The 12,392-nt window shown below is 37.5% G+C and overlaps 2 protein-coding genes across 4 annotated transcripts; one reads left to right on the forward strand and one right to left on the reverse strand.

Annotated features, from left to right (window-relative positions):
• The first annotated feature begins 6,210 nt into the window (after nucleotides 1-6,210).
• On the forward strand, nucleotides 6,211-7,958 carry LOC106340453 (transcription factor RAX2-like). Its single transcript, XM_013779332.1, has 3 exons — nucleotides 6,211-6,569; nucleotides 6,708-6,837; nucleotides 7,247-7,958. Exons 1-3 carry the CDS (start codon nucleotides 6,434-6,436, stop codon nucleotides 7,851-7,853), a joined length of 873 nt encoding a protein of 290 aa, XP_013634786.1. The 5' UTR covers nucleotides 6,211-6,433; the 3' UTR covers nucleotides 7,854-7,958.
• Nucleotides 7,959-9,856: 1,898 nt separating this feature from the next.
• Nucleotides 9,857-11,315, reverse strand: LOC106339487. 3 transcript variants are annotated; one of them, XM_013778314.1, is made up of 5 exons: nucleotides 11,045-11,315; nucleotides 10,744-10,844; nucleotides 10,476-10,583; nucleotides 10,292-10,393; nucleotides 9,857-10,195 (listed from the first exon to the last, which is right to left on the reverse strand). In XM_013778314.1, exons 1-5 carry the CDS (start codon nucleotides 11,238-11,240, stop codon nucleotides 10,160-10,162), a joined length of 543 nt encoding a protein of 180 aa, XP_013633768.1. In that variant the 5' UTR covers nucleotides 11,241-11,315; the 3' UTR covers nucleotides 9,857-10,159. The 3 variants fall into 3 exon arrangements, with proteins under 3 accessions (XP_013633768.1, XP_013633767.1, XP_013633766.1); XM_013778313.1 differs by having other exon boundaries at nucleotides 9,857-10,208; nucleotides 10,476-10,580; nucleotides 11,045-11,314; XM_013778312.1 differs by having other exon boundaries at nucleotides 9,857-10,208; nucleotides 11,045-11,313.
• Between the last annotated feature and the right edge of the window lie 1,077 nt (nucleotides 11,316-12,392).

The raw sequence follows: 12,392 nt of genomic DNA on the forward strand, positions 1-12,392 counted from the left end.
AGGTAAACGAGACGACCAACGTAGCGTCTGAACCTTGCAGGGTTCTTGTGGAATGGCCCGTTATCTGAGAGCAGTTTGTGGTTTTGCTCCATAGGTGTCAGCACTGGCTTGCATCCCAAGTCCTGCTTCGGAAATGATGTCTATTGCGTACTTTCTCTGTGAGAGGAACATCCCTTCTGGTCCTCTAGCTATCTCGATCCCCAGGAAATATTTGAGTTTTCCAAGGTCCTTCATCTTGAAGCATTTGCTCAAATGAGCCTTAAACTTCTCCACCATATCAAGATCACTGCCTACAATGACGAGATCATCCACGTAGATGAGGACGCGCAGGCTTTTGTTATTCTTGATGTAAGTGAACAGAGAGTAGTCGTTGTAAGACTGCTTGAATCCGGCTTGCTTGAGTGTTGTTGTTAGTTTTGCGAACCAGCACCTTGGTGCCTGCTTCAGTCCATAGAGGGACTTTCTCAACATGCACACCTTGTTCGGATCGCTTGCGCTGAAGCCAGGAGGCATCCTCATGTACACTTCTTCCTTTAAGTCTCCATGCAAGAAAGCGTTATGCACGTCCATTTGATGTACATCCCAGTTCGTCAGCTTTGCAACGGGCGCAAACGTTTCCTCGTAATCTTCTCCCTCCACTTGTTTGTTACCACAAACGACGAGTCTTGATTTGCCTCGTTCAATCATGCCATCTGCGTTGAACTTGTATTTGTACAACCATCTACATCCCAGCGCCTTCTTCCCTGGTGGCAGGTCAGTCACATCCCACGTACCATGTTCTTCCAAGGCACCAATCTCTGTTCCCATCACATTGTTCCAGAAGGGGTCACGCACTGCTTCATTATAACTGCGTGGTGACTCCGCTACTGTGATCGCTGCTAGGAATGCCTGATGTTTCTCAGAGAAAATTGCGTCAGTCACATAGGCTGATAGAGGGTAAGAGGAGGTTTTACCTAGACACGTTTCAAAAGGCGACGATGAAGCGGCTGGAATGGGGTGATCGAAGTGTTTATCAGGACGACAATGCGCGTTGTAAGTCACATAGTCGCGGAGCTTAACCGAAGGCTTAGAGATGCGATGTCCTCTGCCAAGCTCCTGTTCTGCTACCTCCCTTGTCTCCTCACTCGTTGGTTCAACTGCCTCCTCTACGACGACCCTTGTCGTTCCTACCTCTGTTTCTTTTCTACCAGTATCCTCTTCTACTGGTTTTTCAGCTTCGTGCTCGACCACTCCGCTGGTCTCTTCTTCTCCAGGTGCAGTAGTTACTGTTTCGACTGCCTCAGTTCGATCACTCCCCCTGGAGTCAGGTACCAGCTCCAAAGTTTCAGTCCCTTGCACCAGTTGGATGTCGGCAGAGGCGGTAAGGCCACCATCTTGTTCATTATCGTACGGAAAAATACTCTCGTTGAATTCGACATCTCGGGATATGAAGAATTCGTGTTTCTCCAAGTCATACAGTTTCCATCCTCTCTTCCCAAATGGATATCCAACGAACACACACTTCCTACTCCGCGCCTTAAATTTGTCTTTGTCACGCTGCATGTTGTGTGCAAAGCACAGGCACCCGAACGTCTTCATGTCTGTGTACACCGGAGCCTTGCCGTACAAGATTTCATACGGCGTTTTCCCTTTCAGCAAGCTTGAAGGAGTTCTGTTGATGACGTGTGCAGCCGCTAGTACACTCTCACCCCAAAACTTGACTGGAAGGTTGGCTCGAAACATGATCGATCTGGCGACATTGAGTATGTGGCGGTGCTTTCTCTCCACTCTGCCGTTCTGCCGAGGGGTTGCGACGCAAGAAGTCTGGTGCAAGATACCGTTCTCAGCAAATTACCTTGAGAGACACGTGAACTCCGTGCCGTTGTCACTCCTGACCGTTTTGACATGCTTACCGAACTGTCTATGTGCCAATCGACAGAAGTTTGGCAGCACTATCTTTACCTCAAATTTCTCGAGAGGAGATGTATCCAGACAGCCCTCGAGTAGTCATCGACTATGGTGAGGAAGTATACAGCGCCACATGATGATTTTGTTCGATATGGCCCCCACAAGTCGACATGAATTAATTCAAAGGGAACTGAAGCTTTATTGATACTTTCGGAGAACACTCCTCGAGTTTGTTTAGATTTAAAACAAATTTCACAACCACCAAATTTATCAGATTTTTCTAGAACACCGGACACAAACGGTAAAAAAGCCAAAACACCAAACGAGGGATGTCCCAATCTGCGATGCCACAAAGTCTTGTCTTCTGCAGCCTTAACTCTGAGGCCTCGCGCAATTGTCACATCCCGATAAACATAGATACCATCCCGTTCTTCACCTACTCCAATCAGAGTCCTCGTAAAACGGTCCTGCAAAATGCATAAGGTATCAGTAAACACAGCTAAACATCCAGTTTGTTTAAGCAACTTGGCAACAGACAACAATGTGCAGTTCAAGTTTGGCACAAACAAAACGTTTTCCAACACAATCTTATCTGACAGCTTGAGTGATCCGGTTTGAGTCGCCTGTACTTGACTTCCATCTGCAAAGTGCACTGGACACCCCACAACATTTCGTAGATCACCGAGTAACCGCACGTCTCCCGTCATGTGATGAGACGCACCTGTGTCAAGTATTACTTCTCCAGTTTGAATCTTACCATTCAATTTCTCTGGAATTGGGGTCGACTTCTGTTGCTCGAGAAGAGCACTCAGTGAAGCCCACTGTTTGTGAGTCAGAGTCGGAACGCCGGATCCTGCGGAACCCGAGGCCTGTGTTGCATTGGATCTAGCTTGATTCCTGCCACGTCCTCTTCCTCTCTCGCGAACGCCGCGTTCTCCTGTCTGGTTTCTCTCGGTCCACCATTCCGGGAAACCGATGATTTGCCAGCAGTCTTTCTTGTCGTGACCTGTCCTGCCGCAATGAGAGCATGTCATTCCTCCTCGACTTCTTGTGACCGCTCCCATTGAGCCATTGGTCGATGAATTGTCTGACTGAGACAACTCTGATCTTGCCATGAACCCCACTGCGTCCTGTCTGGTTTCAGTTCGAGACGATAGGAGTCGCCTCTCCTCCCTGACCACTCTCTGATGCACAGAGTTCAGGTCCGGCAGTGGCTCCATTCCGATAATGTTCGTGCATACGTTGCCAAACCGAGCATCATCCAATCCCATGAGGAACATGTGGACTTTCTCTTCCTCATAATCAAGGGCAATCTTTTCTGCAGCACCACATGTGCAGTTTGGAAGCGGTTTGTAGTTGAGAAGCTCCTCCCACTTCAATGACAGGCGCCCAAAGTACTCCAAGACGCTAGAGCCGTCTTGTTTGCACGCTGCGAGATCCGCTTTGAGTTGGTGCACTCGCACAGTGTTTCCCACAGAGAATCTCCTCTTCAAGTCACTCCACATCTTGAAAGCGTCAGCGGTGAAGGTAACGGTCGATCTGATCGTGGGCGAGATCGACGCTCTAATCCACCCCACAATCATTGAGTTGACGGTCCTCCACTCCTCTGCTTCCGTCGGTTTCTCCCTCTCATCTGGCATCAACAAGACACCATTGATGAAGCCAATCTTACGCTTCGCACGAAGCGCATTCTCCAATTCTGATGCCCATTCGGCATAGTTCTCACCATTCAATGACACGGGCGAGATCGACACCCCTGGGTTATCAGAGTTCGCCAAGTAATACGGCGAAGTATTTGGAACTGACTCTCCACTGCTACCGGCGACCGCCAAAGCTTCTGATTTAGACATGATAGAATTTTTACGTTTCTTTCTCTACTAAGACTCAATGGATCTTCAGATACGCTCTGATACCATGTAAACTTAGAGAGAATGTATGAAACTGTTCTGTATATTACTCAATGATCAGGTTACGTACATATATACTTGTTACACTAGATTCTCTCAACAATATGATCTCACGATAACATGCAATCTACTTAGTCCTTATCATAATCGTTAGGACTTATCGACAGCCACCTTCATGCTTATCGCTTGACTACACGGTTCGGTTAGCCTCAACCGAACCTATCCACCTTAACCACTCTCAACAGAACACATTGTTTGCACATGAGGCAACCAATTTTTAAAAAGCATGAACATTGGTATGGATGACGAAGGTACCATGTTCCCTAGATGGCCCCAATGAACAGGCTAATCAGGTAATTCAAGGACTTTACAATCTCCACAAAGGGTTCAATAACAGATATCTTACAGTTGCAGCTGCCACAACAGAGATGAATATTAGCATAACCATGTTTCTTGTGGTCCAAGTGTTAACTAGGTAAATATCGGAGACTAACGATTTGGACTGACTTAAACATTTATCATAAAGCCACAATCGCAAAAACTTTCACTAATGGTTACTTAAGCTCATATGTTGGACCTGAGAAGTTGTAATTGTGTTACCTCTAGGGAGAGAAGCAATGTGGAGGAGAGGCAGAGACTGATAACATTCTAGTAATGTATATAAAGTTGCTTTTATAATATACCTTTGTATTGTTCTTTAGTCAATAAAAATATAAAAGTAATAGGACTAGTATTTTAAGTACATTGTTTATCCTCTATGTATAATATACGGATTGAATGCTAGTATTTACCAGATAGTTACATTTACATGTAAATAATTCATAATTGTAAGGGTTAACACTTAACATTTTACAGAGATTTTCCATTACAAGTCTGCATTCACAAGATTGGTAGGCACTTATTTGAGTGGAACATTATGATAGAGGCCTATTATATGTTACTAAAAGACCTCTTTATCAATTATTGATCCATTTAATAAAATCTTAATATAGATAGATTTCGATCTTTCGGTATAACCATGAAGTCACTGAGAAATGTCTTCGGGTAGAGACTCCATCGCAACAATTAGGTTAGTAATTTTAGTGTGTATATTATATATAAAAGAACTCGTTGCAATGCACATTTTATATACTTTTAATTTAGATTAGTTAATTACAACTGAATCAGTCTACTGTTATAATATATTCATATAAGTTATAACCGTGTTATAGAGCTAAAACAACATACAATTCAAACTTCAAAGTTGAAAACTAATATCACACATCCATTTTGTGGCTAGCAGTAATGAAGGCTAGCTAAGTAGACAGCAAGCAACTGCTATTAGGTATATGAAGTGTGTTACTATTAAGTTAGTGGTTTGATCAGTCTTAAGCGAGTTTACTGACTTGAGAAGTAAAGTGAGTGTGTAGCTATGTAAAATAAGAAATGAGTGTAGACTGATCCACTTGTAATTAACTAATCTAAAACCCTTAAATATTGTTTTGAAAATTAAAGTGGCACACCAACTTAACAACTTTAACCGCTGGCCCATCAAAATTAAGAAATAAAAAATGTCGCCATTGAATCTGTGTAATATACATACATTATGCCTAGTAAACAGAAACACACAAGTCTTTATGTGAAATGAATAAATGCTTAATGTATTGTACATATATTCTTCCCATAAGAATAATATGTCATTGTGGTGCCTCGCGATCAATCACTTTGACAAAGTCTTACGGGAAATGACTTAGTCAAACATTTCACTTGTCTTTTGGAAATTAAGTACACGGTCACAGTCATGCTTTCTCTACTTTTTGGTTTAATGTCAACTTCTCTTTTATTTTATTTTGTTTTTTTCTTATCACGAGTCTTTGAACAATTATTTCCTTCTTATTGGTGTACAGTGTACCAAGAAAATTAATACCAAGCATGAAAATGGTTGACTATAAAATCTGCATACACGCACCATTTTCATATATAATAGTATATCTAACCCGACTTTCATATACCATATATATTTTACTGTTTGAATATATGTAATTTAATTATTACTAATCTTAAATTTGCAAAAGTAAAGCTGAAAATCATGTTGTTTCTGGTTGGTTTGATTCGGTTTAATTCAATGCTGACCAATTTTAAAAGGTTGATTGGTATCTTCAAAAGACAAACACGTACGTTCAATCGAAATGGGGACGTCAGAGGAAACTTTAAACCATTGTCCAATTTGTTTTCTTCTACGAACCATTTGTCCAACTTCTTAAAATAAATACAGAATTATTAATTTCGTTTTCAAGAATTGTTTTTTTATTTCTCCACTTTCACAACTTAGACCAGCTGTTATTGTTTTGCTTTGGTGATCAAAATGCATGCATATAAGTACATTGTTTATTTCTCTGCCTATGTATATATTATAGTAATGAAGGTAATCCACATGGGAAGAGGAGGAAAAGGCATAATGGGAAGAAAATAGAAATTAGGTTTTTCATTGACTTGGGCGTTTCCAATACTTTTAGCAATAAATATATGTCTCACTCTTTGATAATTATAGAACCAGAAAACACTTTTCTTTCTCTTCTTCCCTCTTCAAAATACAAAACAAAGATCCCTCAAGAATAACACATAGATTAGCTAAGGACCAGTTGGGAGATCAGGGAGAAATGGGGAGGGCTCCATGTTGTGACAAAGCAAATGTGAAGAGAGGTCCATGGTCTCCTGATGAAGATGCAACGCTTAAAGATTACATAGAGAAAAAAGGCACTGGTGGCAATTGGATTGCCCTCCCTCAGAAAGCAGGTATTTTTATATCTCATGATTCGAAAGGGTTAATTTATTGTATTTTCTATTCTTTTTTTGGTGTATTTCTTTGGATTTTTTTTTTTTTACCTTTTTGATGGGTCTTGGTTCGTTTTCTTAATTTATTGATGAATGAAGGTTTAAGGAGATGTGGGAAGAGTTGCAGACTGAGATGGTTGAACTATTTGAGACCCAACTTAAGACATGGAGATTTCACTGAGGAAGAAGACAAGATCATCTGCAGCCTCTTTGCCTCCATTGGAAGCAGGTTAAGAGTCTAGCTTCAGTTCTAATACTAAAACTGATATTATTCCGATATCAATTTCTTTTTCTTGGTGTATATACCTGATCTTAAAGATGCTAAAAGTTAACTCTTGTTTAAATCATGGGAAAAATGTAGAAAGTGGGTATCAAAAAATAAGAGACTTTGCATGTTTCAAGGACGTTTCGATCTCTCTTCTTTTTTTAAATAAAAAGTTATTGGTTTTAGCTTTTGCATACCCACCTTTTGTGCAGTATAATTGCCTTCTTTTGAGGGTATATTCTTTAGTTCATAGTTTAGGAAAATAAATGGAGCAAATTCACTTTGACAACTACTGAAGAATTAAGCTTAAAAGGTTTTTTTTTTACTTTACTATTGTGGTTACATAAAGGAGTAAATCATGTTGAACATGCAGGTGGTCAGTGATAGCAGCTCACTTGCATGGTAGAACTGATAATGACATCAAGAACTATTGGAACACTAAGCTCAAGAAGAAGATCATTGCCACTATGGCTCCTCCACCACCTCATCACCTCCTAGCCATTGCTTCATCATCATCGTCACCATCATCTTCATCACAATACAACATGATCAATAGTTTTCCTTATTATAACCCATCAGCATGTACAAACGAGCTGATCATACCTCCTCAGGGGATGATGACAATGATGGACCAACAACAACACCTATTATATCAAGAACACATGGGCAATTTGGGAAACTCTCCAAGTAGCAACAAACTCATAATGAGCCATCAAGAAGACAGCCCGAAGCAAAGTGCAAGCAAGGGAATAATGTTGTTGAGTGATGTAAGAAGTGGGTCATCAAGTACAACAAGTACAGTAGCAAGAGTAAAGAGTAAACATCATGATTATCATCATGAAGAGGAGGGCAGATCAATGGAAGATTATGGAATGGATGAGATCAAGCAATTGATAAGTAGTAATTGTACGAGTAGTAGTAGCAATAGCTTGTGGTTTGATGAAAACAAGACAGAGGATAAGTTCATGATGTACTATTGATATCTCTCACCAACTTTGATTCAGTCTTCTTATCCTCTCTTTTTTCTCAACACTACAAAATAATTATTACCAACTTACTTTTTAAGAGGAGTTTAGACATTTTATTCATTATCTCAATGTAACATATTTTTTGTTGATCACATCAATTTCTAAATATTTCATGTTAAATATTTTTCTCGTTGTACTACTTATTCTTCAAAAATATCTCATATATATTAATTGAGGATCATTTAAAAAGTTGGAACCTTAAAAAAAGACTATGCTTAGGTGTTATTTAATTATGATGATATTTTAGTTTACATGACAGCTTAAAAATCGATTGAAAAAAATGTTGGTCAAAATCCAATTACTAGGGAACATTATATTAACCCAAAATATAAGAAATGTGTATTCTTTCCTTAAATAAAAGCTACGAAATTACTTAATATGATTAACGTATATATGACAATTAATAACTATGAATAATAAAGATTTGATAACAACTTTTACATCATTCTTCATTTTTGTTTAATTTTATATTATTAAAAAAATAAACAATCACATTAACCATATAATAAAAAAAAATTAGTTTTTTTCTTATATGTTATATTTTGAATTTTTAAAATGACTTTAAATTACAAAAATGAGGAAACCTTATATGTTATATTTAAAATTTTTAAAACGACTTTAAATTTAAAAAAAATGAGGAAACCTTAAATGTTATATTTTTCTTATATGTTAGATATTTTTCTTATATGTTATATTTTGAATTTTTAAAAACGATTTTAAATTACAAAAATGTAAGTTTTCCTTAAGCATGCGACTAAAAACATTAAAATGACATGTATCAATTCAATGGTTGATCTGAAACAATTCAAAACCATATGGAAGATAAATGTGAAAATAATACAATTGTGGAAACAATATTGTTCATTTTTTTTTCAATAAAGTGTTCGGTAGAAAAAAATAAGGTTCTTATGTCATAATTTGTTTAATGTCCAATCCGATAAACCCATGATATATTAATTATAGTTTAGTTACACAATTTTTAATAAAAATTGATCTGGTCCATCAGAAAAAAATTATATAATAACAACAAAGAACATTGTATATATATAAATAAAATGATCAAACATATAAAAAAATTGTTGATAATATATACAAATAAATTCAATTGCGCAGGTATTATCCTGGTTTAAAGTACAGTAGATTTAAATTTTCTTACAAAACTGAACTCCTAATGAGCTAAATTAAAAATTGATTTAAAACATAAGTTTGACAGAAACAAAAATGAACGACAACTGGGAAAATAGGATTCTTTGTCAGTCGTACTTGGTTCATCACCACCAAAGTACTATTATCATCATTGTTAACTCAAGGGATGTCAGTGTCAGGCTCAAGGTTGGTTCCAGAAAGATGAATTAACAGTAACTCTACATAAGTCAAATTGTTTGCTTACCAAATAGCTACCTTTACAGAATCAATAAAACAAATTTATTAAAATCACTTTTTCAAACATTATAGCAAACAAGGCTGCTGCCCTTTACAAATAAATATCCACAACAAATCAAATATTAAGACCCTACAAATATAAACCTGTCTAATATGGCCAAATTTTGGGGGAATTTGTTGACAAACAGCTAGCTTAACTCAACTAGTTTCATCAGACTATTTCTACAAGTTAAAGTAAAAATCCTAGTAAATGCAAGAACTAGCTTTGTTACGGATATTTTTAACCTGTGATCTTTTGCAGTGATCATGTGTATTTTAGAATGTATAATAAGAGAAAGAATGATACATTTTGACATTTTAAACAGAAATGCAATGACACTTTTTTCTACAGCTTAATCTTCAATATGTTCAAAGGTTTGGGCAAATTATCTGATATGCATTATTAGACTAATGGATATATTTGGCGTTCAAAGTTCAAAATCATATTTGGAAAAACACTAAACCTGTTTTTAAAGCATTATCTAGTCTCTAGTTGGTGTCTATGTATAATAGATTTTAAAATCATTATAGTATATGCTACCACTTATTCAATTTATGAAAAATAAAGTCTTTAAACAGATTATCCCCACATAATCTGTAGTTGAATACAATTAGGGAATTTATACCAAATGTAAAGGGTTCTGTACATTGAATGACTTATAAACACTTGAGACTTGTGAAGTTAGAGCACCAATATTGTAGAACTTTCATGATTCACAAGAAATCCCATTGCCAATAAACTTTGTCAACGATGCCTCCACCGGTTTTAACAGCAAGGTGAAGCCTCTCTGCAGTGGGAGGAACTCCCCAGAGATATGGAACCGCCACTGACATTTTTAACTTCTCTTGTAAACCCCCTTTGCTCTCTTTCTCTGCAGCAACAACCTTCAACACAAAAGTAAAAGACTTACTTAAGACGAGTGAGAAAGAAAATGTTCAGAGATAGAGAGAGAGGTTTCAACACAAACCTCTCCACCATATTCTAAAACAGTGTCTTCAACAACATCACTAAGCATCTCAACGGAGCGACAGAATCCATAGATACAGAGTCTTCTTCCCATATCAAGTCCCTGACATTTTAAAAGAATGGGATAAAATACCTGTTGTGTCTATAGTGTTTAACTAAAGAAGAAAGAGAATGTATTTGCATACGTTTGTAGCTGCGATGTCGAAAAGAGCTCCAAGGCATAGTTCTTGGGCAGGATCCATGTAGGAACTTTCCTGAAACTTTGGATGTTTCTTGGACTTCCCATGTTTCTTCTGTCACAAAGCATATTTCTCAATTTCCACCAGAGAGGATTACACATAAAAAAAAAAACATTATCAGAGAAAAAGGGCAGCACTTCATCAATCAGTCATAGACTCTACCTTTTGATTATCAAAGAAGCCAAAAGTTAACCAGAGAAATGAAAATGCATACATTATGTGATTTGATGCGACGAGGAACCATGTTGCCACCGATCTGAATTAGCCCATCAGAGGTGAAAAGTGTGATTCTTTCTTCATGAACCCATTCAATGGCTGTAAAACATAAAAACGCAACCGTTTTGAATCTACAGTGGTTTTGATTACAACAAGATCAAGAATAATCAAAATAAGAAACATCCTGTGAATCAAATTACGCATGATTAAAATCAGAAAACAGAGTAGTTTGATCAAGATCATGTATCTAAACTTTAAATCACACAATCTGGAGAAAATGAACAATGGATCAGCAGTACCGTTATTTCCATCGGACCATGGGAAGAAAGCATCGTCATCGGAGAAGCTACCGTAATGCGATGCCTTGGCGGTGAGTCTAGCCGAACGAGACGGACGAGCGCGGGAAAGAAGAGATAATCTAGATGAAGAAGCGGTGGCGTCCCAGACGCGAGAGATGGTGAGGTGAGAGAAGAGAAGCGCAGATGTCTCCGCCATAACCAGATAGATAGAATCAATTCACAGAAACAGAGCAGATGCGTGAAACAGTAGAATAGAAAAGGAAGACCGAACAAGTCTACGCCACATGTTTTTTTTTTTATGACACAATGCTGTCACGTGTCAATGTCTGAATCTTCTTCGGAAAAGTTTCATATAAACCCTCCTACTTTTAATTATTTGTAAATCAACCGTTAACTTACAAAAATTCAAAAATTACACCTTCAACTCATGAGATTTTCTTCTTTTATAAGATTGCAATTTGCAAATAAACGTATTTGTAGACATTTACGACAAACTCAAAGCTTGTCAAACTACATCAGATGCTGGAAATGTCTTGTAAGAGTCATTAATCAAGTCATATACCTATCTTTCTACATACAATCTTTGTAACTAAGTGTTTAGCGTGTCCATTTTATGAACAGGTACAATATAACAATCGTTGCGATCATACCGACGTATTTAATCCATGTGTCAGCGCGATTACGCCTCTCAATAGGCCTGAGTACAGAGTTTGAGAGCCCCACGGTGTTCAAAACATCCAAAGCCTTACGCTGTGCCCTCTATGAATTCCAAAAAGACAATGTTAATGACATTGTTTCAGGTAAACCGCAGATCTTTCTCCGCGCCGAAAGTAATCGAAAACATTACTCTCAAAATATGCTTTGTTAGGCCCATCTAATGTTTTTTGTGCCTATAACTAACTTTTTGTTGCTGAATTCTAAAGATAAACCCACCAAAATGATTATGAAAGTTTGTGTAGTTTAATTTCAAAATCAAAGCATATTATAAAAAGAAGTGGATATGATATTTAAGTGATGATGATGCAAGTGCGTAACTAATGTGGAAGTGGAATCCACACCACAATTTTCTATTTTTCACTTGAACTTTTCGTTTTATAGTCAAGATACATGTTTTACTTAGTGGAAGGTGTAGAATTAGAATCCTATAAAAATGTGTGTACCGACGAGGGGACAAAGTGGAAAAACTATTCTATAAGCTGCTCACGAATCATTTTTGGATAGACTAATAATTTTACCAAAAATTATCTCAACTCAAATTATTAGATATTTAATTGAATACATCCTTTAAAATATTTCAATGATTCATGTACACTCGTTTACATGAAAGAGAAATGATAAACTTTTTGAA

Source organism: Brassica oleracea, chromosome C4 (genome assembly GCF_000695525.1).
Source record: "Brassica oleracea var. oleracea cultivar TO1000 chromosome C4, BOL, whole genome shotgun sequence".
Lineage (NCBI taxonomy): Eukaryota > Viridiplantae > Streptophyta > Magnoliopsida > Brassicales > Brassicaceae > Brassica > Brassica oleracea.

What these genes read in the sequence shown, in the direction of transcription:
- LOC106340453 (XM_013779332.1), top strand. Translation starts at nt 6,434, where the DNA reads ATGGGGAGGGCTCCATGTTGTGACAAAGCAAATGTGAAGAGAGGTCCA. An exon ending in TGCCCTCCCTCAGAAAGCAG is followed by an intron (nt 6,570 to 6,707) that starts GTATTTTTATAT and finishes TGATGAATGAAG; the next exon opens with GTTTAAGGAGATGTGGGAAG. An exon ending in TTTGCCTCCATTGGAAGCAG is followed by an intron (nt 6,838 to 7,246) that starts GTTAAGAGTCTA and finishes TTGAACATGCAG; the next exon opens with GTGGTCAGTGATAGCAGCTC.
- LOC106339487 (XM_013778312.1), bottom strand. Translation starts at nt 11,240, where the DNA reads ATGGCGGAGACATCTGCGCTTCTCTTCTCTCACCTCACCATCTCTCGC. An exon ending in GTCGCATCAAATCACATAAT is followed by an intron (nt 10,584 to 10,743) that starts GTATGCATTTTC and finishes GCTTTGTGACAG; the next exon opens with AAGAAACATGGGAAGTCCAA. An exon ending in TTTTAGAATATGGTGGAGAG is followed by an intron (nt 10,209 to 10,291) that starts GTTTGTGTTGAA and finishes TTTGTGTTGAAG; the next exon opens with GTTGTTGCTGCAGAGAAAGA.